This window comes from Mustela lutreola, chromosome 7 (assembly GCF_030435805.1).
Source record: "Mustela lutreola isolate mMusLut2 chromosome 7, mMusLut2.pri, whole genome shotgun sequence".
Lineage (NCBI taxonomy): Eukaryota > Metazoa > Chordata > Mammalia > Carnivora > Mustelidae > Mustela > Mustela lutreola.
In genome coordinates this window covers 135,909,277-135,935,201 of record NC_081296.1, presented here as the reverse complement: position 1 = coordinate 135,935,201, position 25,925 = coordinate 135,909,277, and the positions used below count along the sequence as shown (strand labels likewise).

Genomic DNA, 25,925 nt, shown 5'->3' with positions numbered 1-25,925 from the left:
TCATTTCACTGTCCTGCACAAAACAACTGGGAGGGAAAGAAAAGGCACCAAGGAGGAAAAAGCTTTATTATGAGTCTAGGCATGTCGGGGAAACCCAGTTCAGTCACAGAGAAGAGAGGCTAATACTGGCACAGGGCAGGAGGCTAGTATTACAGAATATCCTGCTGAAAACCAAGTGTGAAACTAAAACCTCATCTTAATATCCTAACCATCTGAAATGCTTCTGAGGTTAGCCCTGGTGAACCTTCTGGAAGCTCCTAGTGAAATAATGAGATTTGTGCATAAGGGAGGAGCACTCCAGCACTGCTGAATCCGAGCTCCATAAAAGGTTATGGGTCTAGGGTGGAAGAAGTAGAGGCTAAGATAACGGGGATGTCCTCACCTCCCACACCATCTTGGTGCGCAGGTGAGAGGAGAACCACAGTCTCGGACAGAGGCTGGACTGGGGCAGCAGAGGGCACTGGTTGAAGAAACACGACATCTGGACAATCTGTCATTACGTGGAGAACTCTGTGCAGTCTGGTGTGAAGGCACCTCCAACAGGTCCTGGCTATTACTGGCACCCCTTCCTGAGGTCCCTTGGGAGATAGCCATCTTGGTTCTACTCTGACTTCATTCAGAGCAGAACTGCCAATGTCCAGCACCAAGTCCAGGGTCATAATTAGTTGAGAGGAATGGAGTGGCTACTCTATGACACCTGACCTCTTAGTCTAGGTAACTTCTTTTCTAGAGCAGTCATTTTTCCCAGACCAAGAGAGATCCTGCCCAATATGGGCCCAATCTAGAGATTACTCCCACCTTCATGTGAGCACCAGGTGGAGAAAATCTTCCTCATGAGTCAAAGCTTTAGATCTTGGCCCTTAGACGATGATCCTTGGACAGATCAGTCTGAAGCTGTCTGTGCCCAGGCGCTGGTTTCTGTCCTAAGAGTAGCAGGCACTGCCTGTCGATGATGGGTCCAAGCAATGTGTGGTACCGTAACTCTCCCAATGAAGAGCACGCTCTACTTTCACAGGCAGGAGAGGAAGAAATGAGGCAGGTTCGGGGCAGCTGACGCCACTTAATTCTTCCATCGAATTTGCTGTGGAAAGAACAAACCATATCCATGTCCATGACCCCTAGAGAGAGGTAGGGACAATAAAACAAGGCTAACGGCTAGATAAAGAAAGAAGAAGAATGGAGAAGGAAGTTAAGAGTTGTTTTTCTAATATGTGGGGGAGTTTGCTTATTCAAAGATGAATCTGACACCCATTCTGTACCTTGTAAGACTGATTTAGGCCATTTATTTATTCTGGTTCTGCCCTCCACAGGACCAAGACTCACTAGCTTTTAGATGATCCCAGAGTAGTTCCCAAAACATCTAACAGGGAGCTAAGCTTCATATTCACAAAAAGCTCAGCAACTTCCCACTACGAGAGATGAGCCAGCTGTGTTACCCAAATAGCTAACACCTGTTTTACCCATTTATTTCCAACAGGTAGGTCACACCTGGCCCCAGGGAACTCCTATCAGGATATTCCAAATCTGCAGCCGTTGCTTCCATACCCCCTGGACTAGCACCTCCTACCTGCTACGTTTAATGACTACCACGCTGCTATGTGAAGTCTCAACCCCATGTCCCCAGATTACCACTGGATCATTCCACATCTAGGGAATAATTTCCTCTTTTCAAAGCAGTGCTTCAGATCCTTAGGCCCGCAGGAGATCCTTGTACCCATGACGGTCTGCAAACTCTGACCCCATCAGGCCTTGGGGATATATACTTGGTGGTACTTGGAGGACCGTCTCCTGGGACCACGGAAGGCACAAGCTGCTCACCGAGCTATTCAGAATGGCATCGATCTTCTCCTCCTCTGCAGATCCTTTATCCACCTTACTCCTGTATGCTAGCAACTGCTGACGATCCTTCAGGTCCCGGCAAGTCTGTACACCAAAAGATATAAAACCTCCAATCGGCCTTCTCTACGAGGGCCTTTTGCTTTCTGCCACTCCCAACATGGGGCCAAGGTTCAAGGAGAGACTGAGGGGTTGTAGTGGGATGACAGTGGGGTCAAACACCTACAGAACTTCTTATTGAAGAGAAGTCTATAGAGCTTATGTGGCTGGATTCAGTTCTGTGAATTCCTTGAGTGCAACAAATTTATAAAAACAGATTATAGTCAAAAGGCTACGAAAATAATATAGGGAGCTCCTTCCAAACTAATTCTTGCCAGATCATTCTGTCTATCAAGTAAAAATTGAAAGCACCTCAGGATCTAGGACAGAGAATATCATAATCCCCCACTCTCCACCAAGGGTCCAACTTAGGGTTCTCGTTTTTTTAGGGACTCACATCAATGACGACATCATGGCACTTGAACTTGGTGGCTAAGTTCAACTTTGTGTCCACATCTTCCACCAGATTAACATACTCTTGTAATACCTACGGGAAAAGATACTTCTGATTAATGACTTCCAGACCCACAAAACAAAGAACTCTAAAAGGAAGACAACAAAAATCCTCAAGAAGGCAAGGGTTCTGATATCTAATGCCTACCGCTCCCATGATCAACCATGGGGTGAGTTCTGCAATGGGGAATGAGGCAGACTGTATGCAGTACTTCCACACTCACCCAGAAGAGATGGGAAGAGCAAACACTGCCTTACCCCACAGCTGGGTACCCAGGCGAACAGGTGTGCTCTAGATATGCTCCAGTGCTGTGCTCTTTGCTCCTTGATGTCCTTTTTCAATGAGCTCTCCTTTATATCATTTGGTCAGTATCCCAGTGCTTCACATAGGCTAAACACAGTAGATGCTCCTCAGAGAGGGGCAGTCTGGGATTACTTCTGAAGGCAGAGGAAAACTTCCCTCCCTCCCCTTTTCTAACTCAAGGTCCACTACAGCCATTATGTTATCTTTAAGATAAAGCAGAGCAGGTCTCAAGTCTCCCATCACTGACCAGTAAGAGGCTGAAAGCTGGGTGTCCTAGAGGATCCTGCACCCAACACTTTTTAGGGGCCATTACCTGGACAGGGGCACTGTTCTTGTGCAAAATTTCCACAACCCGATGGAAGCCAATGGGTGCTCTCTTCTTAGTGTAGCCCAGCCAGTTCTGAAAAGGAAAGAACAGGCAGCAGTAGCTAGGCAAGCCAGACTCAACACACTTTGTGACCATACATTTTATGGTCAGACTAGAATAACATGGTGGTGAGCATGGATGGATGGGAAGTGGGAGATAGAGAAGTGAAGAGAGAGGATTTTTTCAGAAAAGTCCAGGAATTTCAGAGGGTAGAAAAGAGCCAGATATATGAAATAAGTTCTTAGATCTACAGGCAGAAAAAAGTCTGTGAAATATGCCTATTTGAAATAAACAATTTACTTTATAATACTTATTGTATGAACTTATCTGGGTAGAAAAAATCCCATTCTCTGTGCTTATATTCATGTAAATATATTTGTAAATTCATGAGGGAAAGTCTGGAAAACTACCCATCAAACTTTTTTTTTTTTAATATTTTATTTATTTATTTGAGAGACAGAGACAATGAGTATGAGCGAGGAGAAGGTCAGAGAGAGAAGCAGACTCCCTGCAGAGTAGGGAGCCCGATGCGGGACTCGATCCTGGGACTTCAGGATCATGACCTGAGCTGAAGGCAGTCACTCAACCAACTGAGCCACCCGGGCACCCTACCCATCGAACTTTTAAGAGTATTTGCCTTGCAGAAGGGACTGAGACAGGAGCAGGTAGACAATGGACAAGGAACTTCATGTAATTTGACTGTGCTCTCATATAGTGTTTGATTTTGACACAGACATGTATTGCTTTCGTAGTCAATGTAGCTAATTAAATAACTAACCACCACCACCACCACCAAAAAGGGCGGGGACAGGCTGAGTAGGCTGAGTAGGTGGACAAGTGACTCTTGACCTCAGGGTCGTGGGTTTGAGCCCCACATGGGGTGTGGAGATTACTTAAAAATAAAATCTTAAAAAAAAAAACCCCAACAACAACAACAACAAAAACCTAACAAACGGAAAGAGAGAAAATTCTCAAACCCACAGTAGAAAAAATGATATTTATTTATTTATTGAAAAAGTGATATTTAAAATATAAAGAGACATGACAACCAAAGTAAGGCAAGATCCTTGACCGGATCCTGACAGCAAACACACACAAAAACCAAAAAGCTCTAATGAGCTGATTTGAATATAGACTATAGACACAATATCATAATATTAATGTTAAATATCCTGAAAATGACACTAATACTGTGGTTATAATTGAAATAAATGCTTAAGTATGCAAAGGAGAAGTGTCATGATGTCTGTGACATATTTTCAAATGGTTCAGCAAAAGAAAAAAGAGAAAGCAAATACGGCAAAAAAATGTTACTAAATCCGTGGAGTAAGACTACTAGTATGTTTATTATACCGTTCTTCCAATTTTTCTTTCAGTTTGACATCTTGGAAAATAAAAAGTTGGAGGAAAAATGTAACCCAGTAACTAGAATGTGAGATCCCCATGAGGCATGGAGTACAAGATGATACGTCCAAGACCCAGCGGCACCAGACAGTCCCGGGGCACGCACCTTTGTGGTAAAGAGGGCATCGACATCATGCCAGGCTCGAAGCTTGGCGCGAGCAGCTAGGGCTGTCAGCACATACTGTTTGTCTGGGATCTAAAAATCAGAGACCAGGGGAATTAAGGGGGTATAGAAATGCATCAGCAGAGAATTCTAGGAAAGACGGGCAAAGATATTCCCTGGTGTTGAATCTGTCCCTTAAAAAATGCAAATCCCGCAAAGTTATCAAGAACCTCTTCCTTCCCAAGTCCCAGCACTGCTGCCGGCCATGCCGTTCAGGTCTTCCCTCACTTCCCACACACTCATTCCTTCTGCCTTTAACTGTGACTGTCAAAGGACTTCCTGTGCAGGGTGACCAAGCAATAGCTATTCCAAAGTTACCCTGACATCCATTTACCAAAGACTGATCAATTTATATCTACCTTAAACGTCTTCTTCAGGTTGACTGGACTGCTGAATGTCCCCTAGGATCAAAGTGGAGATGGAATTTTACTGTTACCGACTTTCCCAAATACCACCCTAACATTGTCTTTCCACTACTTAGATATTGTACGTTCCTCTCTGTAGCCATTTAAACCCAGAAGTTAACTTAAGAGAAAAACTCCACCAGGTCAAACTGGACTAAGTAAGACCGGATTAATAGGTATGGTGTATTTCTCAATTTAATGCCAATATTGTGATCATTATGATCATTCCCACCTATGACATTAAACTTGAACCTCTTCAAAAAAACATTTTTTTTTTAAGTACACACAAATACTTAACACCCTGCTGCTCTTCTTCTTACCATGCGAACCCATTTCAAATTAGGGACCGTTGAGGAGGGACTGCTGTGGGACCAGCACCGGTGAGACCAAATGGGCTATGCTAGCAAGCCAGCTCACTGGAAGCCACACAAGCCCTTCCAAACCTCTTTTTCCCTCTTGGCTCACCCCTTCTGAGGGCCAGGGAAGCTTCCAGGTAGAAGTTCATAGAACTTAACACCCACTGTTAAGAGCATACTGAAATAAGGGGCTTCAAACGTTATTCCTCTGGTGTGGTGCAAGTGTGTGCGGTCTTTCACACTTTGCCTCTACCTCAGCCTCCGTGTAATGGTAGAAGCACGAGTAGAAAAGCGTTGTCACTAACGGCATGTTGAGGATGGAAGCTTTGCGGGGGTGCTTCCGAAAGATCTCAGTCTGTCCTGCTGACTCTAGATGTCGATCATTTGCCTGTGGTGGAGTGAACCAAGTGAGAAAAAACAACAATGTCCACAAAGTACAGACAGATGAGAAACATGAAATACTATAGCAGTTGTGCTTCCTTTCCTAGGGAAGAGGCAAAGAAAAAAAGAAAGAAACTGCCCAGGATAGCCCAGGGGAGTTTAAAATCCATAAAATGATGACAGATCCATGCTGAATGAAGACTGGAGAAGTAAGGATGAAATGGGCGTTCTCGAGGAGGGGTGGGGAGAGGAAAACGTCCAGGTCAGCAGCAAGTGAGAAGAAAAAGGAGCCTGAGAACAATGGCGGGAAAGGGCAATCACAGAAAGAGGAAATGAAAGGCTCTTAGAGGATGTTGACAGGAAATGACATACACGGCAGAGCACAGAGGTCTCCCAGATGCTGAATGGCACTGAGCACTGGCACTGAAGCAGAAAATGTAGCAACAAGGAGTCTAACCTCAATAATGATCTGGCGTTCCAGGAGGGTGTAATGGTCTTGAATATGTGCTGAATCTTCTGCTGAAAATGGCAAACTGGTAAAGAGCCAGAAGGTTAGTACCTCCTTCTCTACTGAAACAAGAAACAAACCCAAGTAGACCAAACCACCACTGTAAGTAAGAGGCTCACAGCACCTCACAAATCTGATCCCAGTGCACCATTAGAGTATCCCTGCAAGGCAGAGAGAGAGGAAACAGAAGAAACCCTTGGCTGGGATTTTGTATTTTAGGTTTTGCCAATTCAAGAGGGATCCTGAGGGGCGCCTGGCTGGCTCAGTCAGTAGAGTGTGCAACTGTGGATCTCAGGGTTGTCAGTTCCAGACCTCTGTTGGGTGCAGATTACTTAAAAAAACATAAAACCTCAAAAAAAAAAAAAAAAGCGATTCTGAAAGTCCACAAAATATACAGTCACCAGTGGTTTTGCTGAGGAATGAGTTAGAAACCTCTCACCGTAGGAGCTGGAACATTTGGCGAACCGGTCACTTAGTGTATGAGTGAGCCCAGCCGACGGCCCAGCATCCACATCCCAGGGAAGCCCTGTGGTTCCTGTCTGGCCTTAATGTCAACGCTTAACTCTCTTTAGGAGGGGCTTACAATCATTAGCTATTTCCTACTGTAGAGGTATAAGGTAAAATTAAATTACTAGGCATAGAGGTACGTGTATAGGCTGATAAGAATGTCACATATCCACAAAGATATCGAGGGTCCCATCCTCTTACACATGAAAAAGTTGAGGGACAAACAGTATCTTGCCTAAAAGTCATACGTGGTAAACCAAGATATAATGCCAGGAACAGCAGCCAGATTTTTTTTTTTTAAGATTTTATTTATTTATTTGACAGACAGAGATCACAAGTAGGCAGAGAGGCAGGCAGAGAGAGAGGAGGAAGCAGGCTCCCTGCTGAGCAGAGAGCCCGATTTGGGGCTTGATCCCAGGATCCTGGGATCATGACCTGAGCCAAAGGCAGAGGCTTTAATCCACTGAGCCACCCAGGCAGCAGCCAGATTTTTAAGCTTCCAGTTCACAGCTCTCTTCTTTAGAAAGTACTGCCTTAGTCCAGTACTCTACTCACCCCCAAAGAATTCTGTAACTCAGTTACACTATCCCAGGTAAGTGTGAGCCATAGCCAATTTTTATAGAAGAGATAAAGGGAGACAGCAATAGGTTTCAGTTACTTCACTATTCCAACATTCCTCTTTGTTCACCAGAGGCCACTGTGACATAGCTTAGTATCTGGTAACATTAAAATTAAGGATTGCATGGACAAAGACAAATTTCTAAATGTGAATCCTGCAACTCCTATCCCATGAGGAATGACTAAAGCAACTGTGAATACTGAATGAGAATTAAGGCCTACTGTGTAGGGCGCCTGGGTGGCTCAGGGGTTAAGCCTCTGCCTTCAGCTTGGGTCATGGTTTCAGGGTCTTGGGATTGAGTCCCACATCGGGCTCTCTGCTCAGCAGGGAGCCTGCTCCCCCACCCCCCGCCTGCCTCTCTACCTACTTGTGATCTCTCTCTGCCAAATAAATAAATAAAATCTTAAAACAAAAAATATCTATTGTGTAGACTCTATGCCTGTCTTGAAAGACAGAAGGAAGCAAGTTTCAGCTTGGTATAACAGAAGTATTTTATGATAATGGAGGCTGTCTAACAACAGAATAAGCTACTTCCAAGAGCACCGAGTGCTCACCACTGGAAGATAGTATGTGGCTCTGGTTTTTACAGGGACTTATATCCAGATAAACACCTGTACTGAATCAGTGGTTCCTGTGTTTTGGGGTATTGGGGACCAGTAACACTGAAAACAACATGGAAGATAAAGTGTTGCCAACCTTTTTTTTAATATATAAAGTCATAAAAAAAAAAATTACATTCCATTTTACCCCCAAAAAAGGGAGAAAGAGGAGGAAAAAAAAATCCCAGAATAAAAGGCAGCCTTTCAAATTAGATAAATTTAACTATAGAAAAAACAAAGTCTTTATATTGTCTCTATTTTTCTCAATTTACTACCCATCAGTGAAAACTCTACTGGGGAGTTACTGTCTGGAGTCACTGAGTGAGACCACCTTTAATGAGGCATGTATGACCCACCATCAGCCTTTCCCTTCAACTACCTATCGCCTCCACCCTCATTTAGTCTCTTCGGTTCTCTGTGTAAGAATATTTATACTTCAAAACATTTCTCCCCCAGACTTACCCAATGCAGGTCTTAAGAAATTCTTTTCGTTTCTCAGGGTCCTGTATGTTCAAGTGCTCACGATAATGAGACAGCTACAAGATAAGCAAATGAATGAATGAATGAATGAAAGGCTTGAACCATTTTGTCTATTTTGCCTCTTTTAAAGGGTTAAGTAGCGATGTAAGTAGACTTTCCATCCTTAAAAAACTAAACTCTTCATTATTAGAGATTCCTCTGAGTATGAATAGGCGGCATGTAGGGAGGGTAGACAGTAATTGAAAATTGCTCTTTGGGGTCTGGCTGGCTTAGTAAGTAGAGTGTGCAACTCTTGATCTCGGGGTTTTCAGTTCAAGCCCCATCCTGGGTATTGAGATTACTTAAAAAAAAAAGAAAATCTTGGGACACCAGTGGCTCAGATGGTTGAGCATCTGCCTTTGGCTCAGGTCATCATGATATCAGGGTCCTGGGATCAAGCCCCACGTTGGGCTCCCTGCTCGGGGGGGAGCCTGCTTCTCCCTCCCCCCTCTTCTGCTCCCCCAGCTTGTGCTCTCACTCTCTGTCAAATAAATAAAAATTTTTTAAAAATCTTTAAAATCACTCTTGGGTTTATCTGTAACTGCAATACCCAATACAGTAAGCACTACCCCGTTTGGTTTATATTTATGTTTAAATTAATTAAGTTAAACAATTCCTATCCTTACTTACATTAGTCACTTTACCACATGACTAGTGCTCCCACGTCCAATAGCACAGATGGAAAAGATGACCATCACCGTAGGAAGCACTTACCTGACAAGTGCTTGCCCATAATGAAGTACTAAGTACTAAGTAGGTGCGCGCCTAGCTTTACCCCGAAGCCTGGCTTCAGCTTCACTATTTAACTAAAGCCAGCTTTTGCTTCATCCTTAGCCTTTGAAAGGCCAAAGAACTAAATGCTTACTTCAGCATTATTTTTGGCACCCTTGACATTATACATGATCAATGATAACATGACCCTGTAAATTTCTAGTAATTAACAATATAAATGACAGGAATAAGCGCTGTCCTCTGATTCTCTGCTGACACTGACTGAAGATTCACATTCAAATACTACAGGTTCCACATATACCTCTGAAAGAAAATCTCCTTATGTGCTTTCTGTTTCGGATTCCAAGAAAAGAACTTAAGTTTAAATCCCTATTTATTGGGTGCCTGGGTGGCTCAGTGGGTTAAGCCGCTGACTTTGGCTCAGGTCATGATCTCAGGGTCCTGGGATCGAGTCCCATATCGGGCTCTCTGCTCAGCAGGGAGCCTGCTTCCCTCTCTCTCTGCCTGCCTCTCTACCTACTTGTGATCTCCCTCTGTCAAATAAATAAATAAAATCTCTTTTAAAAAATCCCTATTTATTATTATAAGGATTAACTGATGCAATAATTAATGGTGATTGTAAAACTTGCAATTTTGTGTACAATTATTAAAACTTTCCAAGAATCAGGGAGCCTGGGTGGCTCAGTTGGTTAAGCTCTAACTCTTGGTTTTGGTTCCGGTCATGATCTCAGGGTCCTGAGACCTCTTCCTCTGCTCCTCTCTCTTTCTCTCTCATAAATAAATAAAATCTTTAAAAAAACTTTCCAAGGATTAAAAAATTAACAGTCTGACAGTTAATATCAATATTAAGAGAACAAACTGGCTTTAGGAAGGGCAGTATATCCTTTTAGAAACAAGTGTATAAAAATGTAAATGAAGAGATATATCAAAATCTAATCTTCATAAAATATCTGGCATATAATCATTCCAAGTATCAAAGAAAGTCATCTTTGAGTTATAGTTAATTTAAATTGTTCAATTTCCTTTTGGCCTTAAGCCTTTCAATAAAGTCCTATTTAGGTAACCTTCCCACTCTATGAGGATAAACTGAAAGCAGACTGTCAACTTGGCCATTTCTGAAGTTTGCGAGGTTGGAAAACTCTAAGTCTACATACAACAGCATGCAGGATAAATCATCTTCAGTTCAAAAATAATAGCAAAAGGGAGAAAATAAAGTTCTGGAGGAAAATTAGTTACCCAAAACACATTTATTTTCACAAATCAAACTTTGTAAGAATGCTGTAGGAAAAACTTCCTTACAGTTTCAAATCTCTGGAGATTTAAAAAAAAAAAAAAAAAAAAAGGTAAACAAAAAGCTCTTCCAAATGATTGTTACAGACTGCCAGTCCTTTTCAGTACATTATGATAAAGGATTTCGAAGAGTTTCCCATGCCTTGAATATTAACTACAAGTTCCTTTTACAAAATGTTACTGAAAAACATTTTCCTCAATTACCTTCTGCTCGGCAAAGGGGAGCAAGATTCTCAGGTAAGCTGAACGTGAACACTGATCTCACCGCCAACGTGCGGTGCAGTAATTCACAGAACGAAATGGCAGGGATGGCCACTGGCTGGTGCTGAGGAATTCTAACCTCTGCACTATTAACAGCAAACTTTTAGAAGTGGATCACTATGGTTTAAATGATAGAATGAAAGTTTTGGTACAACTTCAGCTTGATTCTTGTATTCCAGGAGTTTATTCTGTAATGGTGAAACTCTGCCAAAAATCAGTTTTAACAGTCATCAAGCTCTCAGCCAAAATGTGTCTTGAGTGTACCACCAGCTTGACCTATCTCCTTCTTGACCCATATCTGGTTTCTCATCCCTCTTAACTTACAACATTTTCTACTATTGGAAGCCAAAACCCAAAAGCTCCTACAAACCAGGAACTGAAAACAACTAGAAACTAAAATAAAATTATAAACTGAGCAGGCCAGTTTTTATTCATTCTTCAAAAAAATATTTATTCATAAGTCCTATCAAAAGAGCATCTAAAAAGAAACTACATCATTTGGATTAAGTTTTCAGGCTTCCCAGATGCCTTTCTCTTTTGGATGCGATCAACACCAAAGTAAGAAAACTGTTAAGTAGTCTGATCTCGGAGACTGGGTTTTGGCTTAGATTTCTATTAAACCGGTTGGTCCCCAACTGAAACAAAGGCCACACTTACCGCAAGCTCTTCTGTTCTATCTAGGAACCTGGGAAGAAGCAGAAGGGAGCAGGGCATTTTTAGCTATTGACGTGTGGCAACATAACCTCACAAAATAAGATGGCTGCTCTAGGAGAAAGACAATTTCAAATTCAATTCACCTCCATACATGAGTAAGCCCTCCTCTTCTTAAACTTTCTACCACCAGCAATCTCTTGAAAACACATGGTGCATTAGATATCACTGCTCCCCTGATCACTCTGAGTGAAAAGCAAGGAAGGCACTGCAGGCCCCTAGCAACTTTGTAATGCTAACAGGCCTGATAGAAAGGCTCAGAGCCTCCATAAAGGTCCAGCGGTAATCCTACAGGGCTTTTTGGAAAGATTAAGCACTCTTCTCGGACAGTACAATCTTGGAAAGAAAATTCCTATATTGTTCTCTGTTGTTTTCACATACAGTGTAGAAAAACCTTTGTTTCTCCCAATGGTGTAACGCCTTGGAGAACAAAGACTTTGTCTTCTGATTCTTTCTTATTCTGAATGGACCACTGTAATTAAATCATGGCTTTGACCTGAAGCTGATGGTTAATAAAGCCTTCTTGATTGGAAAAGAAGGGAACTGAGGAAGGGAACAGCCTGCCTCAATGAACATGTCTTCTGCAAATCCCTGGCTAACCATCTGTAATCTTGGCCCTGGGCAGGTGATCTGCTTTCCCCACCTCTGACTCTGGGACAGCTCATCATTGTGCTAGAGTCACTGCGTTAACTAGAGTTACGTTGGACCACATATCAGCCTAAAAAGAGGTTCCAACCACTTCCCTGACATTGAAGAAAGGACATAATAAAAATACATTTTAATCTACTGGCAGGAAATAGTTTCTACTGATTAGAATGAGACAGGGAAGGACGGAAAATCTGGTAGAAGACACCCCCCCACACCGAGCCTCCAGCAGATATGCCCACCTCTTGCCTCTCCGCCTACCAGATTCCTACCTAGTCTCAATTCCTAACTACTTCCATGAGGCTTTCTTTGGGTATCCTGAGTGAAAATTGTATTTGCTGCTTCTGCTCTTCCACTGTACTTCCCACTGGCATCATAGGGGACCAAGTAATAAGAAATATCTTTATTCTAGTTCTTTTATAATAAAACACTTAAAAATATTATTAATACAGGCTAGGCATTACACTAAGTGCTCTTCCCACACTGACTCTTAATCTTCATGACCTGTGGGATAGGAATCATCATTTCCATTTTAGTGATGTGGAACTGACACTTGGAGAGGTTGGGTAACTTGCTCAAGGTCACTCTATGAACAAAGTGGTGGTGCCCATATTCAACACGGGTATGTTGGCCTCCAGGGCCTGGTTCTTAACCCCTGCTACACTATCATTTTATTGCCAGCTGAAGGGCATTATTAGTCATCCTGTTGTGTTTCAGTATCTCATCTAACAGCAAAAAAGGACAGTGTCTTTTCTCTTTGTATCCTCCAGCGAGCCTTGAATAAAGTACTTAGTAAACTTCATGCACAAGACGATCGGTTCTTACCTGAAGAGGTCCAAAAGCAGCTTTTGATCCCCTATCTCCTTAAGGAAGTGAATGAGATGTCTCAGGGCAACCTGTCGCACCTCCAGCTCTCGGAACAGGATCTCTGGCAGGCAGGCGGGAGTTAGGTGGAGAAAGATTAAAGCCTATTACGCTCAAGTGTGAAACAGGTCTCCTTCCTAATACATTCCAAACATCTCAAAGCCAATCACAAGCGAGGAACAGCTTTTTATTGTACCAATTCCTCTGGCTCAACCCACTACCAACACACCTCACGACCCAGGGCCACTCTTGGCCCTTCAGTCAGCCTTCAGTTCTCAACCAACCAGCAGGCACCTAGCATGGACTCTGAGGTCCTCAAACCAACAGAGCCATCAGCCTGTCTATTAAGCAGGGAGGCTTTGGAGTTCATGTAGTTATCACCCTGCAGGACGAACAACTGCCCTTACAGATGAGATGAATACTCTGAAGTCTTGCGCCCTGCCCCGCACCCCCGCTGTCTCTGAAACATAGCTGATGACGGTGAATTCTGGCACGGAGGCCCCAATGCCATTCTCCCTTCAAATGCAGCAGGCATCTTGTCAACTGATAACTTCTCTCAATCCATGCTCACCTTTGCTCAAGGTCCTCTTCAGGAAGATCAGAACCTAGAGGAAAAGAGAATAAAGAGTAAATTACCCTGTGTAACCTTTCAAACACAAAGCCCTGCCCTAAGCTCCTGAAGTGTAGGAATGAGGTCAGCGCCTCATTAGGAGTCTTGGCTCATCCAGACAACAGATTTCTCTATGGGACAGAGGGCCAGGTGACAGACATCTGGAATTGAGTTGTGTCTGAAAGGAGTCCACCTGCCCATTCCCATACTGGCAAGAGATACCTCCCTATGGGAGAGACTGCTCTCATACTTCTCCTGCCTCAGATTACTTTTTTGTTGTTTTTATTTTTTTAAAGATTTATTTGAAATTTTTGATTTTTATTTGAGATTTTTAAAGATTTATTTGAGAGAGAGAGAGCACGTGCACTTACACATGCGCACACAAGCAGGGAGAGAAGCAGAGAGAGAATCCCAAGCAGACTCCCCACTGAGCACAGAGCCCCATGCAGCGCTTGATCTCACGACCCTGAGATTATGACCTGAACTGAAATCAAGAGTCGATCCCTTGGGCGCCTGGGTGGCTCAGTGGGTTAAGCCGCTGCCTTCGGCTCAGGTCATGATCTCAGGGTCCTGGGATCGAGTCCCGCATCGGGCTCTCTGCTCAGCAGGGAGCCTGCTTCCTCCTCTCTCTCTCTCTGCCTACTTGTGATTTCTCTCTGTCAAATAAATAAATAAAATCTTTAAAAAAAAAAAAAAGAGTCGATCCCTCAACCGAGAGAGCCACCCAGGCGCCCCTCAGATTACTTTTTAGAACAGAGTAGCCAACCTGCTGCTTCTTATCAACTAAAGTTCCACATACAATGCCTTTCCTGCCAGCTGAGTCTCAGAGCATGTATTACTGAGAATCCTACACTTGAAGAGGAATCCAGGATCTCTACTAGACATTTAACCTAAAATGTTAAAGTCCTATTCTGACAGGACTTTGAGAAAGTAATGAAAACCACAATTAAGCAGACAACAAACAAAACGCACAACTTACCGCAGTAATGACGTTTCCATCATGCATGCTTACTGCCTCCTCTAGGAGTTGTAGCTTGTCCTGTAAGGAGCGGAATCTTTCTAGTGAGCAGACCTGGCAGAATAAGAACAGAATTAGTGTGCAAGAAGTCTTGATGTCCTGATGGAGTCTTGCCAAAGCATAAGGGTGGAGATGACCTGTTCTCTTTAATGAGGTATAATTTACATACAATAAAATCGACCCAAGGGTAGAGTTCAGTGAGTCTGACAAGCACATATAAAATTCCGTGTAACCGCTCCACCACCAAGATACAGAACAACTCCATCACGCCGCAAAGTCCCCTCGTAGGCTTTGACGTCAACATCTTCCTCCCATCCTTAGCTCCTGGCAACCACTCATCTTTCAGTCACTGAAGTCTCCCTTTCCCAGAATTTCAGAAATAGAATCATGCAATATGTACTCTTTTACATCCGACTTTTCACTCAGTATCACAATTCTCAGAGGAATCTATATGTTGTGATGAGTACTGCTAGTTTGCTCCTATTCACTGGTAAGTAGTTTTCATTGTATGGCTATACTACCATTTATCCATTTACCTACTGAGGGATATTTGCCATTTGGGGGGCTATTATGAATAGAGCTATTATGAAAGTCTGTGTACAAGTCTTTTTTTTAAGATTTTATTTATTTGTTAGAGAGAGAGAGTGCGTGCGTGTGAGAAAGCGTGCACACAGCGGGTGGGGGGGTCACAGAGTGGGAGGGACAGGCAGGATCTGCACAGAGCATGAGCCCGATTCAGGACTCAATCCTAGGACACTGAATCATGGTATGAGCTGAAACCAAAAGTCAGACACTCAAGCTACTGAGCCACCCAGGTGCCCCTGGGTATGTATCTTCAAGCATATGTTTTCACTTATCTTGGATTGTAAATGTCTACCAATAAAATTAAGTGTATGTTTAACTTCATAAGAAGCTGCCAGACTCTTTTCCAGGGTATGTTGTTTTTTTTTTTAAGATTTCATTAATTTATTTGACAGACAGAGAGATCACAAGTTGGCAGAGAGGCAGGCAGAGAGAGAAGCCAAGCAGAGAGCCTGATGCAGGGCTGGATCCCAGGACCCTGGGATCATGACCTGAGCCGAAGGCAGAGGCTTAACCTACTGAGCCACCCAGGCGCCCCTACAGAGTAGTTTTAACATCTCACTCTCTTGCTCTCTGTATGAGAGCTCTAGCTCCTCTACAGCCTCCCAGTGCTTGGTATGATCAGTATTAAATTTAGCCACTCTAGTAGCTGTATAGTAGTATCTCACAGTTTTAACTCACATTTTCTTGATAACTTGGGTGTGGAAGATCTTCTCAAGTGCTCTTTGGCCATTCATATAACTTTTTTCTGATATAACTGGTTAAATCTTGTGCCAAGTTTTTTATTGGGTTCTTTATCTTTTTAAAGATAATATTCTTTATATATTCTGGATAAAAATCCTTTACAATGTATGTATTTTGCAAATATTTTCTCTCAGTCATGGTGGCTTTTTTCCCCACAAGAATTCTCTCTCCAGTGACCTTACCTTGCCCTTCCGGAGGCGTCGCACTGTGTCACTGGGGCTCCAGTCATTGCTGTAATCCTGGAATTTTAGCAACACATGCATCTCAGGAAGTTAAGGGATCAGAATTATCAGTGTTTCAGCTCCTCACCTAAAACTCATCTTTATTCTCTGATAGGGAAATATTTTGTAGGAGGGAATGAATGAAAAAAAAAAATGAAGAACAGGGATGGTCTTGTTCTGAGTTTTTGAAGGAATTAGAACAGGGACAATGAAAGCAAGAAGAAATGGATCAAAGAGGGAAGGAATCAACTGACAAAACCCTATGCCTACTGGTTCAGGATTTCATTCCTCAGACACAAGTTAGTCACATTTTGGGATTCTAATGAATGGTCTTGCAGACAGAAGGAAAGAGGAAAATGTGTTCCTCTTCTGGATCTTACGATACAGCTTCTTCCTTATGAATCATTGTGCTTTGTTATGTGCTTCTTGGGAAAATGAGCTCCACCAAGCTTCCAGACCATAGCAAGGATTAAAAGTTTCAAAGTACAGCCTCCAAAAGGCAGTATAATGGGTAAGGAACGTGTACCAAGACAGAATCAGAAAATAGATTGTGAGTCCCAGTTACATCACTTAACAGCTGTGAGATCCAAGGCAAGCCCTGGTGTTTAGATAGCCAGTTTTCTTATCTACAAAGAAGTTAAAATAATAGCTGCTCAAAAAGTTGAGAAGATCAAGCAAGATAATGTACTTCAAAGTGCTCTGAACTGTGCAGTGCAAGGAATAACTCACCCTGTACTCCCCCTTGGGTCGGCCCAGCTCTGGAGCATAGCTTTTGGCAGGTACGTCCGACAGAGCTGAAACAGAACAGGCAGCTGGCTCAGAACACCATCTTCAGGTCAATCCTTTCCTCTTCTGCTTCCTTCTCACACACCTTTTTTGACTTGTGAGGTCCCAAGGCATCTGAGGTATCCTTACAGCCCAAAGTAGATTTCAGCTCCTCCCCAAAGACAACATCCCTAGAAGTCATCCCTTACTCCTACAGCCAGCATGATCTTGATCTCCTTACTCAGTATCAGAAAATTTCTCTAATAATAGTGGTAGATTCAGAAGAAATTCTAATTACCACTAGTCCCCATGACTCCCCAGACTGCACCCTGTATCAGTAACATCTCCCAAAGCAATCAAGAGCAGAGGATCAGTGCTTACCATCAGAAAGGGACTGGAAGCTTCCAGGTCTAGTTCTCCCTGAAGGTAAAGAGCATATAAGGGAAGAGGTCAATGGTTCAAGTGAGAGCCATTTCAGACTTGGTTAAGGATGCAGTATGTACAGAACCTTTTTATGCAATATGGGAACTCGAGGCTAAAAAAAAAAAAACCTCCGTTCGACTTCAGAAATTTGAGGTGCCATGAGACACACAGGGTGGAAAATATTTTAAATTGTGGTAAAATATATGTGATCTAAACTAGAATTTTTTGTATCATTCTTAAATGTACAGTTCAGTAGCAATGAGTATATTCACACTGTATAGCCATCACCACTATCCATCTCCAGAACCTTCTCATCGTCCCAAAATGAGACTCTCTACCCATTAAACAATAACTCCCCATGCCTCTTTACCTCCCATCCCTGGTAACCACTATTTTGCTGTCTTCATGAACCTGACTATGCTACGTATCTTACAGAAGTGGAACCATTCAGTATCTGGCCCTGTATGTCTGTCTTGCTTTTTTTTTTTTTTTTAATATATTTTTAAAGATTTTATTTATTTAACAGACAGAGATCACAGGTAGGCAGAGAGGCAGGCAGAGAGAGAGGAGGAAGCAGGCTCCCTGCGGAGCAGAGAGCCCGATGTGGGGCTCGATCCCAGGACCCTGGGATCACGACCTAAGCCGAAGGCAGAAGCTTTAACCCACTGAGCCACCCAGGCGCCCCTGTCTTGCTTTTTTTTGAAGAACTGCCATCCTGTGCCCCACAGGGGCTGTGCCATTTTACATCCCCACTAGCAGTGCACAGGGTTCCCAACAGATACCCATAGGGGTAGGCAGGAATTCTGACCTAAGCAAATTTCTTCAGTACTTGCCACAGAGCTAGTATCAGTTTTGTTCATCACATTCCTAAAACCCAGTCCGATCCCTCTGAATTTCTCGTTTCTCCCACTTTTAATCCCTGTCAGCTCCAAAGATAATTCTTTATCCTTCAATAATCTTTTTCTTCCAGAGTAAATGAAAATCATAGCCTGAGTGCCTTTTTTTTTTTTTTTTTTTTTCTTTTTTAAGAGCACAGGAGGACTCTCTGTCCCTTTAATCATCACTCTTTACCTCTAAAAAAGCTGCTCAGGGAGTAGGTAGAAGAAGGTTTGGGTAGTTGCGCGTAAGTGGAGAAGCTGTTTCGGCTCTTCAGCTGTTCACGCCCCTCCTGGCTTGACCCGCTACTGCCAGCAGTCTCTTTGATGGACCATGAGATACCTGTGAGAGAGTAAGAACTAAGTCAGCGATTCCCATCCAAAAGAATCCTTGACATCCAGCATTTTGATAAACACTGAAAGTTTTCACCAGAGGCCCTGGTCCCTTACTGACATGGACTTAAAAAGCCGGAGCAGGGAGAAAGGATAAAATCAAACAGACTAATCAACAGGAAGAGGAGCAAAGGAAATGAATAAATGGAACACAGAAATGGAAATTCAAGTGGCTATTAAACATGGGAAAAGATGCTCAACCTCACACTTAATAAGAGAACGACACAGAGTAAAGTACGCTGAGATACCGCTGGCCCCTAGAAGACTGGCAAAGATCCAAAGTCTGATTCAAATACTCTGGTGGCAAGACTGTGGGGAAACAGGAACACTCGAACGTTGCTGGTGGGAGTACAACCCCTGTGGAGAACAACCTGGCAATGTGTACCCCGTACAGATGCCAATATCCTCTGCCAGGGTTTTCACTCTAAAAAACTGATCTTTCATGCACTCATATTGGGCAGGAAACAAGGTTACTGATAGCAGTATACACAAGGGAAGATTGGAAATGATCTAAAGGTCATCAAAAGTGGTCTGGCTGGGGCACCTGGGTGGCTCAGTTGGTTAAGTGTCTGCCTTTCGATCAGGTCATGATCCTGGAGTCCTAGGATCAAGCCCCAAATCAGGCTCCCTGCTCAGTGGGGAGCCTGCTTTTCTCCCTCTCCCTCTGCCATTCCCCCTGCTTGTGCTCTCTTTCTTTCTGTCAAAAAAATAAAATCTTAAAAAAAAAAAAAAAAGTGGAACGGTTAAATAAGTTATGGAAAATCCATACAACATAATACTATGCTCCTGTTTTAAGAGAGAGTGAGTGAGAAATTTCTTTATGTATGGATACAGAAAGATCTCCAAGCTATATTGGCAAGTGAAAAGAGCAGGGCATAAAGGATACTACCACTGGTGTAAAAAAGGGGAGTAAGAATAAATTCCTATATGCATTTTCACACATAAAAAGGATCTTCAGTTGAACACGTAAGAAGCAAACAACAGCAATGTTTTGGGATAGAAGGAACTGAGAATAGTAGATGCATGGTAGTGTGGGAGGGCAACTTTGCACTGTATGCCTACAATACTTGATTTTCAAATCCTGATGGTATTTCCTATATTAAGAAAAATTTTTAAAATATTCTTAAAAATCAGATGGACTCTGCAAAGGTGTTAAGTTGTATTATAAAATAGCCAGACAGCGAGGCCTGGTGGCTAAGGAAGTCAGTCCTGCCAGCCGGTTATGAGCAAGTAAGCCAGCAGTTCCAAATATGACTGACTATCAGAAGCGGCTGCAGTACCTATTATAAATTAAGACCCACCCCCCATCCGAACCCCCACCCCCAAGACCTACTAAATCAGTCTCTGGAGTAAAGCCTAGGAACCTAACTTTAACAAGCATCCTAAATGAGTCTGAAATAGCCAGCCAAGACAGCCCCAGGATGGCAGACCTGGAGAGCCATATGGCAGCTACTGCTGTTGTGTCCTCAAGTTTCTTCTGGGGTTAAATTTCTAAATGTATGCTCATGTAAAAATAGTCTCCCCTCAGTCCCCTTCCTAACAAGCACTGAGGAGACAAGCAAGTGGCGCCTTCATTAGTGACAAGAACCCTGAGGATCAATCCCTTCCTATAGCCTCCTCTACTTACTTCCCACAGGCTCCCCACTCCAGCTGACTCGCTCCAGGTCATCGTCATCCTCATCATCCACGAAGTCGCGAAGACTATTCACTGCTCTCTTGGATTCCTTTAACTGCAGAGGGACATAAGGCAGGGTACTCAGGCAGTCACTACTTCCCACCTCTCTCTGACAACCAAGAAGGTTGCCATTGGGACTGAAGATGGCCAGCACTTTCTGCAGTCGAACGCCTAGGCTGCTAAATATTTGCCAAGAAAACAAACTGCTTTTTAGCCAACACTGCAGTCCAGTGGCAAGACTTAGAAGGAATGAAAGCTGCTTTTAAGTTCTAATCATATACCTGGCAATGACTTGCTGTGTAAACCTGAGTTTTATCCAGCTCTCCAAAAATAAACCCATTTCCCCATTTGTAAAACAGAAGCAATAAAGACAACATCCAGTCCAGTTCATCGTGCAAAAATAACAAATTACATCACATGATAAAAGACTTGGGATTCTGAGAAGAGAAAAAGAAACTGAAATCACCTTAAGAATAAAAGTAAGAAGGGCAGAGAGTTGGTTTTTACAATCCTTCTGGCTCTTTTATGTGGGCTCTTCTCTATGAAGATTTTTCTAAAGATCTGACCCAAAACATTTTTGAGCCTAAGGGAGACACAGTCAAAAGCCAGGTTACCAAGGATATCAGGCAAAGGAATTTTAGAGTGGCACTGTGGAGGTGTGACCTGCGGCAATTGTTCATGAAAACCTACCTGTGAGAGTTCATCATCTTCATCATCAAAGGTGAAAGCCTTGAACTTGGAGCTGTTCCAATACTCTTCCTCATCAACCTTTGTCCGATTCATCTGGAGTGAGAGTAAGACAGACATACGTCCCTCCCTGGATTGCTTCCAAAAGAGCTCCAAAAGCTTCAGGTTCCATCACTGCAAACTCTCCCTCCCACCCCACCCTGCAGTTACTGGAGATGTTTAAAAGAATCTGAGAAGGGAAATACTGAGTCTGTCACATCAAATCCGATCGTTGGGTCTCCAACTGATCAAACCATACTTCTGATCTTCTACTTAACCACAAGTAGTCATTCATTCCTAGAACACCTACTTTGTTCAAGGCACTCTCTCAGGTACTGAGGGGATATTTATAAAGTGCAAGACACAATCCCTCTCCTGAAGGACCCTGCAACAGAACTGGGGTATTCAGCATTGATACATATGAAAGTAATAGTACAAAACAGGAAAGAGTTATAAGAATGCATCACAAATTTTGCTGAATGCACAAGATCAATCAAAGTATCGACAAAACAAATAATAACTGCATTCATGCATTATTCAACACATATCTATTACTGAGGGCCATCTCTGAGGCACTATCCTAGGCTCCTGGAATACACTATAGTGAATAAAACTGGCAAATATCTTGCTCTCATCTATGCTTGCTAAATGCCAGAAGATATGAATGATTAAATGAAGCAGAATTGTCTTGCATCTTCAAATTATGACTGATTTACCAAAAAGTACTGGCTAAATTTTAGGAACTGAGGGTGTGGCTAAGAAATGTATATAAAGAATCGGTTAAAACACTTTAAGTCTCTCTCATAACTATTCTAAAATCAGATTTCAGGACAACCCTCTCAGGTCCCCTCCTCTTTGGGAGCTTTGTACTCAATAAACTTTACTATTAAAAAAAAAAAAAAATCAGATTTCACTCTGAAAAAAAGTCTTGCCCTAGAATTACAAACTAAATTATCAATGCCACTGGGTAGAGTGAAAATTGATTTAAACTAAGAACTAGTTACCAAAACTCCCAAAGCAACAAACATAACTCCAAAGGCTACACATCAAATTTTAAAGAATCAATTTGCTTTTCCTTTTTTTTCAATAGCACCTTTCACAACAGAAGCTTGAGATAGACTCATCATGGCAGCCCTGCTGAAGCTTCTTTTTTAATGTTTTTTTTTTCTTTCTTAGCACTGAGATATAAGAATTCTTTTTTTTTTTTTTTTAAGATTTTATTTAGTTATTTGAAAGAGAGCACACACGAATGAGCATGAGTAGGAGAAAGGACAGAAGAAATCTCAGACTCCACACTGAGCGCGGAGCCTGATACGGGACTTGATCTCATGATCCTGAAATCATGACCTGAACCAACAATGTGTCAGTTGCTTAACCAGCTGAGCCACCCAAGCGCCCCGTTGAAGCTTCTGATGGCCCTGGATGTACTCTACAGATATTCCTCAACTTACAATGGAGTTAACATCCAGATAAACCCAACATAAGTCAAGAATATTTTAAGCTGAAAATGCTGAACAGCACACCTTAGCCTAGCCTACCTTAAACATGCTCAGAATACTTATATTAGCTACAGTTGGGCAAAATCATCTAACACAATACCTATTTTATAAAGTGTTGAATATCTCATAATTTATTCATTGCTGTACTAAAAGTGAAAAACAGAATGATTGTGTGGGTGCAGAATAGTTTAAATATATCAGTTGTTCAACCTTGTGATCATGTGGCTGACTGGGAGCTGTGGTTCACTGCCACTGCTCAGCACCAAAAAAGTATTATACTGTATATTATCAGCCCAAGAAAAGATCCAAATTCAAAATTCAAACTATGGTTTCTACTGAATGTGTATCACTCTTAGGATGCCCATGTGGTTTAGTTGGTTAAGGGTCTGACTCTTGATCTCAGCTCAGGTCTCAATCTCAGGGTTGTGAGTTCAGTCCCCCTGTTCGGCTCTGCACTGGGTGTGGAGCTTACTTTACAAAAAAAAAAAAAAAAAAGTGATACACTTTACATATATATATATATATATATATATATACACACACACACACACATACATACACACACACACACACACACACACATATATATATATATATATATGTAAAGTGTATCACTTTCATACCACCATAAAGTTGAAAAATTGTAAGGTGAAGGACTGTAAGCCAGGGAATCATCTGCACTCTCACTTCCTGACTCTTGTGTTTTCAGGGGATACAGGCATTGCAAGGTATGGTGGGTATTTTCTCCTATCTGATCCCTTCCCATGGCAGACCTCACTAATTGAGCTCTACTGAATCCAAATATAATTTAAAAGTCCTTCTGGGTATTTAAAGCCAAATAAAGCTGGCACATACAATGAAACTATCCCTAATGGTGGTATAAGCACAGGCTTTATAGTAGGCAGCTTTGAATTCAAATATTGGTTTCTGGGGCACCTGGGTGGCTCAGTGGGTTAGGCATTTGCCTTTGGCTCAGGTTATGGTCCCAGGGTCCTAGGATCAAGCCCTGCATCAGGCTCCCTTCTCAGTGGGAAGCTTGCTTCTCCCTCTCCCCCTGCTTGTGTTCCCTCTCTCTGTGTCTCTGTCAAATAAATAAATAAAATCTTAGGGAAAAAACCCTCAAATCTTGGTTTCCCAATTCTGAGCAAACTGGTTAAATAATTCTACATCTAGGTGTTGGAGAAAATGATAGCCTACTTTACAGGATTGCAGTGAAGAAGAAATAGGACTGAGGAAACACCTAGCAGAAAGTAAATATTAGGGGCGCTTGGGTGGCTCAATGGGTTAAGCCTCTGCCTTCGGCTCAGGTCATGATCTCAGGGATCAATCCTGGGATTGAGCTGGGCACTGGGAATCTCTGTTCAGCAGGGAGCCTTGCTTCCCATTTCTCTCTGCCTACTTGTGATCTCTCTCTCTCTGTCAAATAAATAAATAAAATCTTAAGAAAAAAGTAAATATTAAGTGTATATCTTTTTAGCACAGGATATTTTACTGACATCTTTCCATCTTGGTTTCCCAATCTGTAAAATGGGCATAGCAATAGATGCCTACCTCACAAAACTGTTGGAAGGCTTAAACTAGTTAATACATGTAGAGCACTTAGTGCCTGACACAAAATTAATGCTCAGTATTGATGTTTATTAATAAAGCATCATGGTAACTTGGGAAAATCTAGGAAGAAAATACTTTTAAGCAATCTTAAAAGTTTAAAACAATTAATTTGACACAAAAATGCTGAGGACGGCTCTCACAATCACTGAAGTCCATGGGTAGCATGTAAATGTCCCTGGCACAGATGCCAACTTACAGAGCACTCTGTCACCCTCACAACAGCTCTATAACATAGGCCTGGCAGATTCCATCTCTAGTTCACTGATGAGGAAAACGAAGCACAAAAGGATTAGGTACCAAAACCACTTTGCTAATTGCTCTTACAATCCAGGTTTTCCGGCTCCTGGATCTTTCCCACTCTGACATGCATGGTCCTTCCCTGTCTCACTCTAGGGAAAACCAGGGCAGGTCCTTACCTTCCTGCGGTAAATAAATGTCTGTAAATATCTACAAACAAGCACAGAATGTGTCCAACAAGCCCAGGAATCCACCAGAGGATTTCTGGAATCTTTTTAACCACGCAACCGCAATGGACACTTGACACCACTTTGTACTTCTAAAGCCAACCCAGAACCTAGATTTACTTGCCAAGGAAAGAGAGAAAGTTAATTTAACGGCTCTAGAAGTTAAAACCAGGTACGATTTTAAGAGCGACTGAAAAGGGTGCTTCAACATGACTTCGAATACAGCAGAGGCTTGTCCCTGTCGTCACCTGTTCATTGAGAGCCCACAAGACAGGGCAGCAAATCCACACGACATGACAAAGGGAAGGAAAACAGGCATCCGCAAAAAAAAAAAAAAAAATCCACGACCAACACGCTCCCTACTTCAAGACTCCTCACAAACCAGCTACCGAGAAGCTGGATTCAGATTTAATCATCATCTTCAGAGCCAGGCGTAACTACGTGATAGGTGACTATGAACGAAGACCAGGGAATGTGGGTTAGCCGAAGACGACTCTCCCGACGAACGTCCAGGAAGCCGTGGATCTACGGCGCTCGCCAGGGCCCGGCGGATCGCCGGCACAATAAAAGCTCCTTCAAAATCAAATGTCGAGGCTCACCGAGAGCCCCAACGCCGAGCGTACTCGGGCTCCCAACGTACTCGGTCGCTCCGACTGCAAGAGCCGGGCCTGGGAGTCTAGGGACTCCTCAGAGAACAGGGGGAAAGGGTAAGTTTGCGGAAAGGCTGAAATCAGCCAGACACGCGGCCCACACGGCTTGGGACACCCTCACCTCTTCCACACCGAGCCCACCCTTTCAGGACAGCGTCAGACTCTTCCGCCGCTGGACCACCCTTTCTAGTCAGGCTAAGCGGCAGAGAAAATGGGCGGAAGCGATTAGTCGCGGGTGGGGCGGAAAAAGGGCACGTGTGTCAAGAAAGGAGTCGCACAGCATGCTGGAAATTGTAGTTTTTCCTCTACATCGTTCCACACGTTCTGGACGAGACACAGGGCTCCTTGACTACAACTCCCAGAACTCCCAGCGCACCGCACTTAAGTCCTTTACTTTCAGCGCGACCTTCCGCGGTTATCCAGCAGGTTACTTAACAAGACTACAATTCCCATGAGGCTCAGCAGGGCCAATTCAGAGTCTAGGGAAACAATGAGATGTGTTCTTTGTGGCCTTACCGGTGATGAATGGTTGTATGAGCGGTTGCATTTCGGGCCCCTTTAGCGATAACCCGAGGGAGCCTGAAGGAACTCTAGAACAGGCAGAAGTTGAAGTTCGACGAGGTGGAACGGAAGTACCGGGTGGGAGT

At 42.9% G+C, this 25,925-nt stretch overlaps 1 protein-coding gene across 2 annotated transcripts; it reads right to left on the bottom strand.

Moving 5' to 3' along the window:
• Positions 1 to 45: 45 nt before the first annotated feature.
• Positions 46 to 25,916, bottom strand: VIPAS39 (VPS33B interacting protein, apical-basolateral polarity regulator, spe-39 homolog). Of its 2 annotated transcripts, none has more exons than XM_059182695.1 (20): positions 25,795 to 25,916; positions 21,019 to 21,111; positions 20,281 to 20,383; positions 18,457 to 18,603; positions 17,344 to 17,382; positions 16,927 to 16,991; positions 16,159 to 16,215; positions 14,612 to 14,704; positions 13,594 to 13,627; positions 12,984 to 13,086; positions 11,460 to 11,487; positions 8,463 to 8,536; positions 6,225 to 6,300; positions 5,640 to 5,774; positions 4,986 to 5,027; positions 4,570 to 4,659; positions 3,006 to 3,092; positions 2,333 to 2,422; positions 1,819 to 1,923; positions 46 to 1,081 (listed from the first exon to the last, which is right to left on the bottom strand). In XM_059182695.1, the coding sequence occupies exons 2-20, from the start codon at positions 21,109 to 21,111 to the stop codon at positions 1,061 to 1,063; spliced, it is 1,482 nt and encodes a 493-aa protein (XP_059038678.1). In that variant the 5' UTR covers positions 25,795 to 25,916; the 3' UTR covers positions 46 to 1,060. The 2 variants fall into 2 exon arrangements, with proteins under 2 accessions (XP_059038678.1, XP_059038677.1); XM_059182694.1 differs by lacking the exon at positions 25,795 to 25,916 and adding an exon at positions 25,400 to 25,520.
• Positions 25,917 to 25,925: the final 9 nt, after the last annotated feature.

Excerpts from the sequence above, each read along its gene's own strand:
- VIPAS39 (XM_059182695.1), bottom strand. The coding sequence starts at position 21,111 with ATGAATCGGACAAAGGTTGATGAGGAAGAGTATTGGAACAGCTCCAAG. Across the intron at positions 18,604-20,280 it reads GAGTGGGGAGCCTGTGGGAA|GTATCTCATGGTCCATCAAA; the intron begins GTAAGTAGAGGA and ends ACTCTCTCACAG. Across the intron at positions 16,992-17,343 it reads CTTCCAGTCCCTTTCTGATG|CTCTGTCGGACGTACCTGCC; the intron begins GTAAGCACTGAT and ends GTTCTGTTTCAG.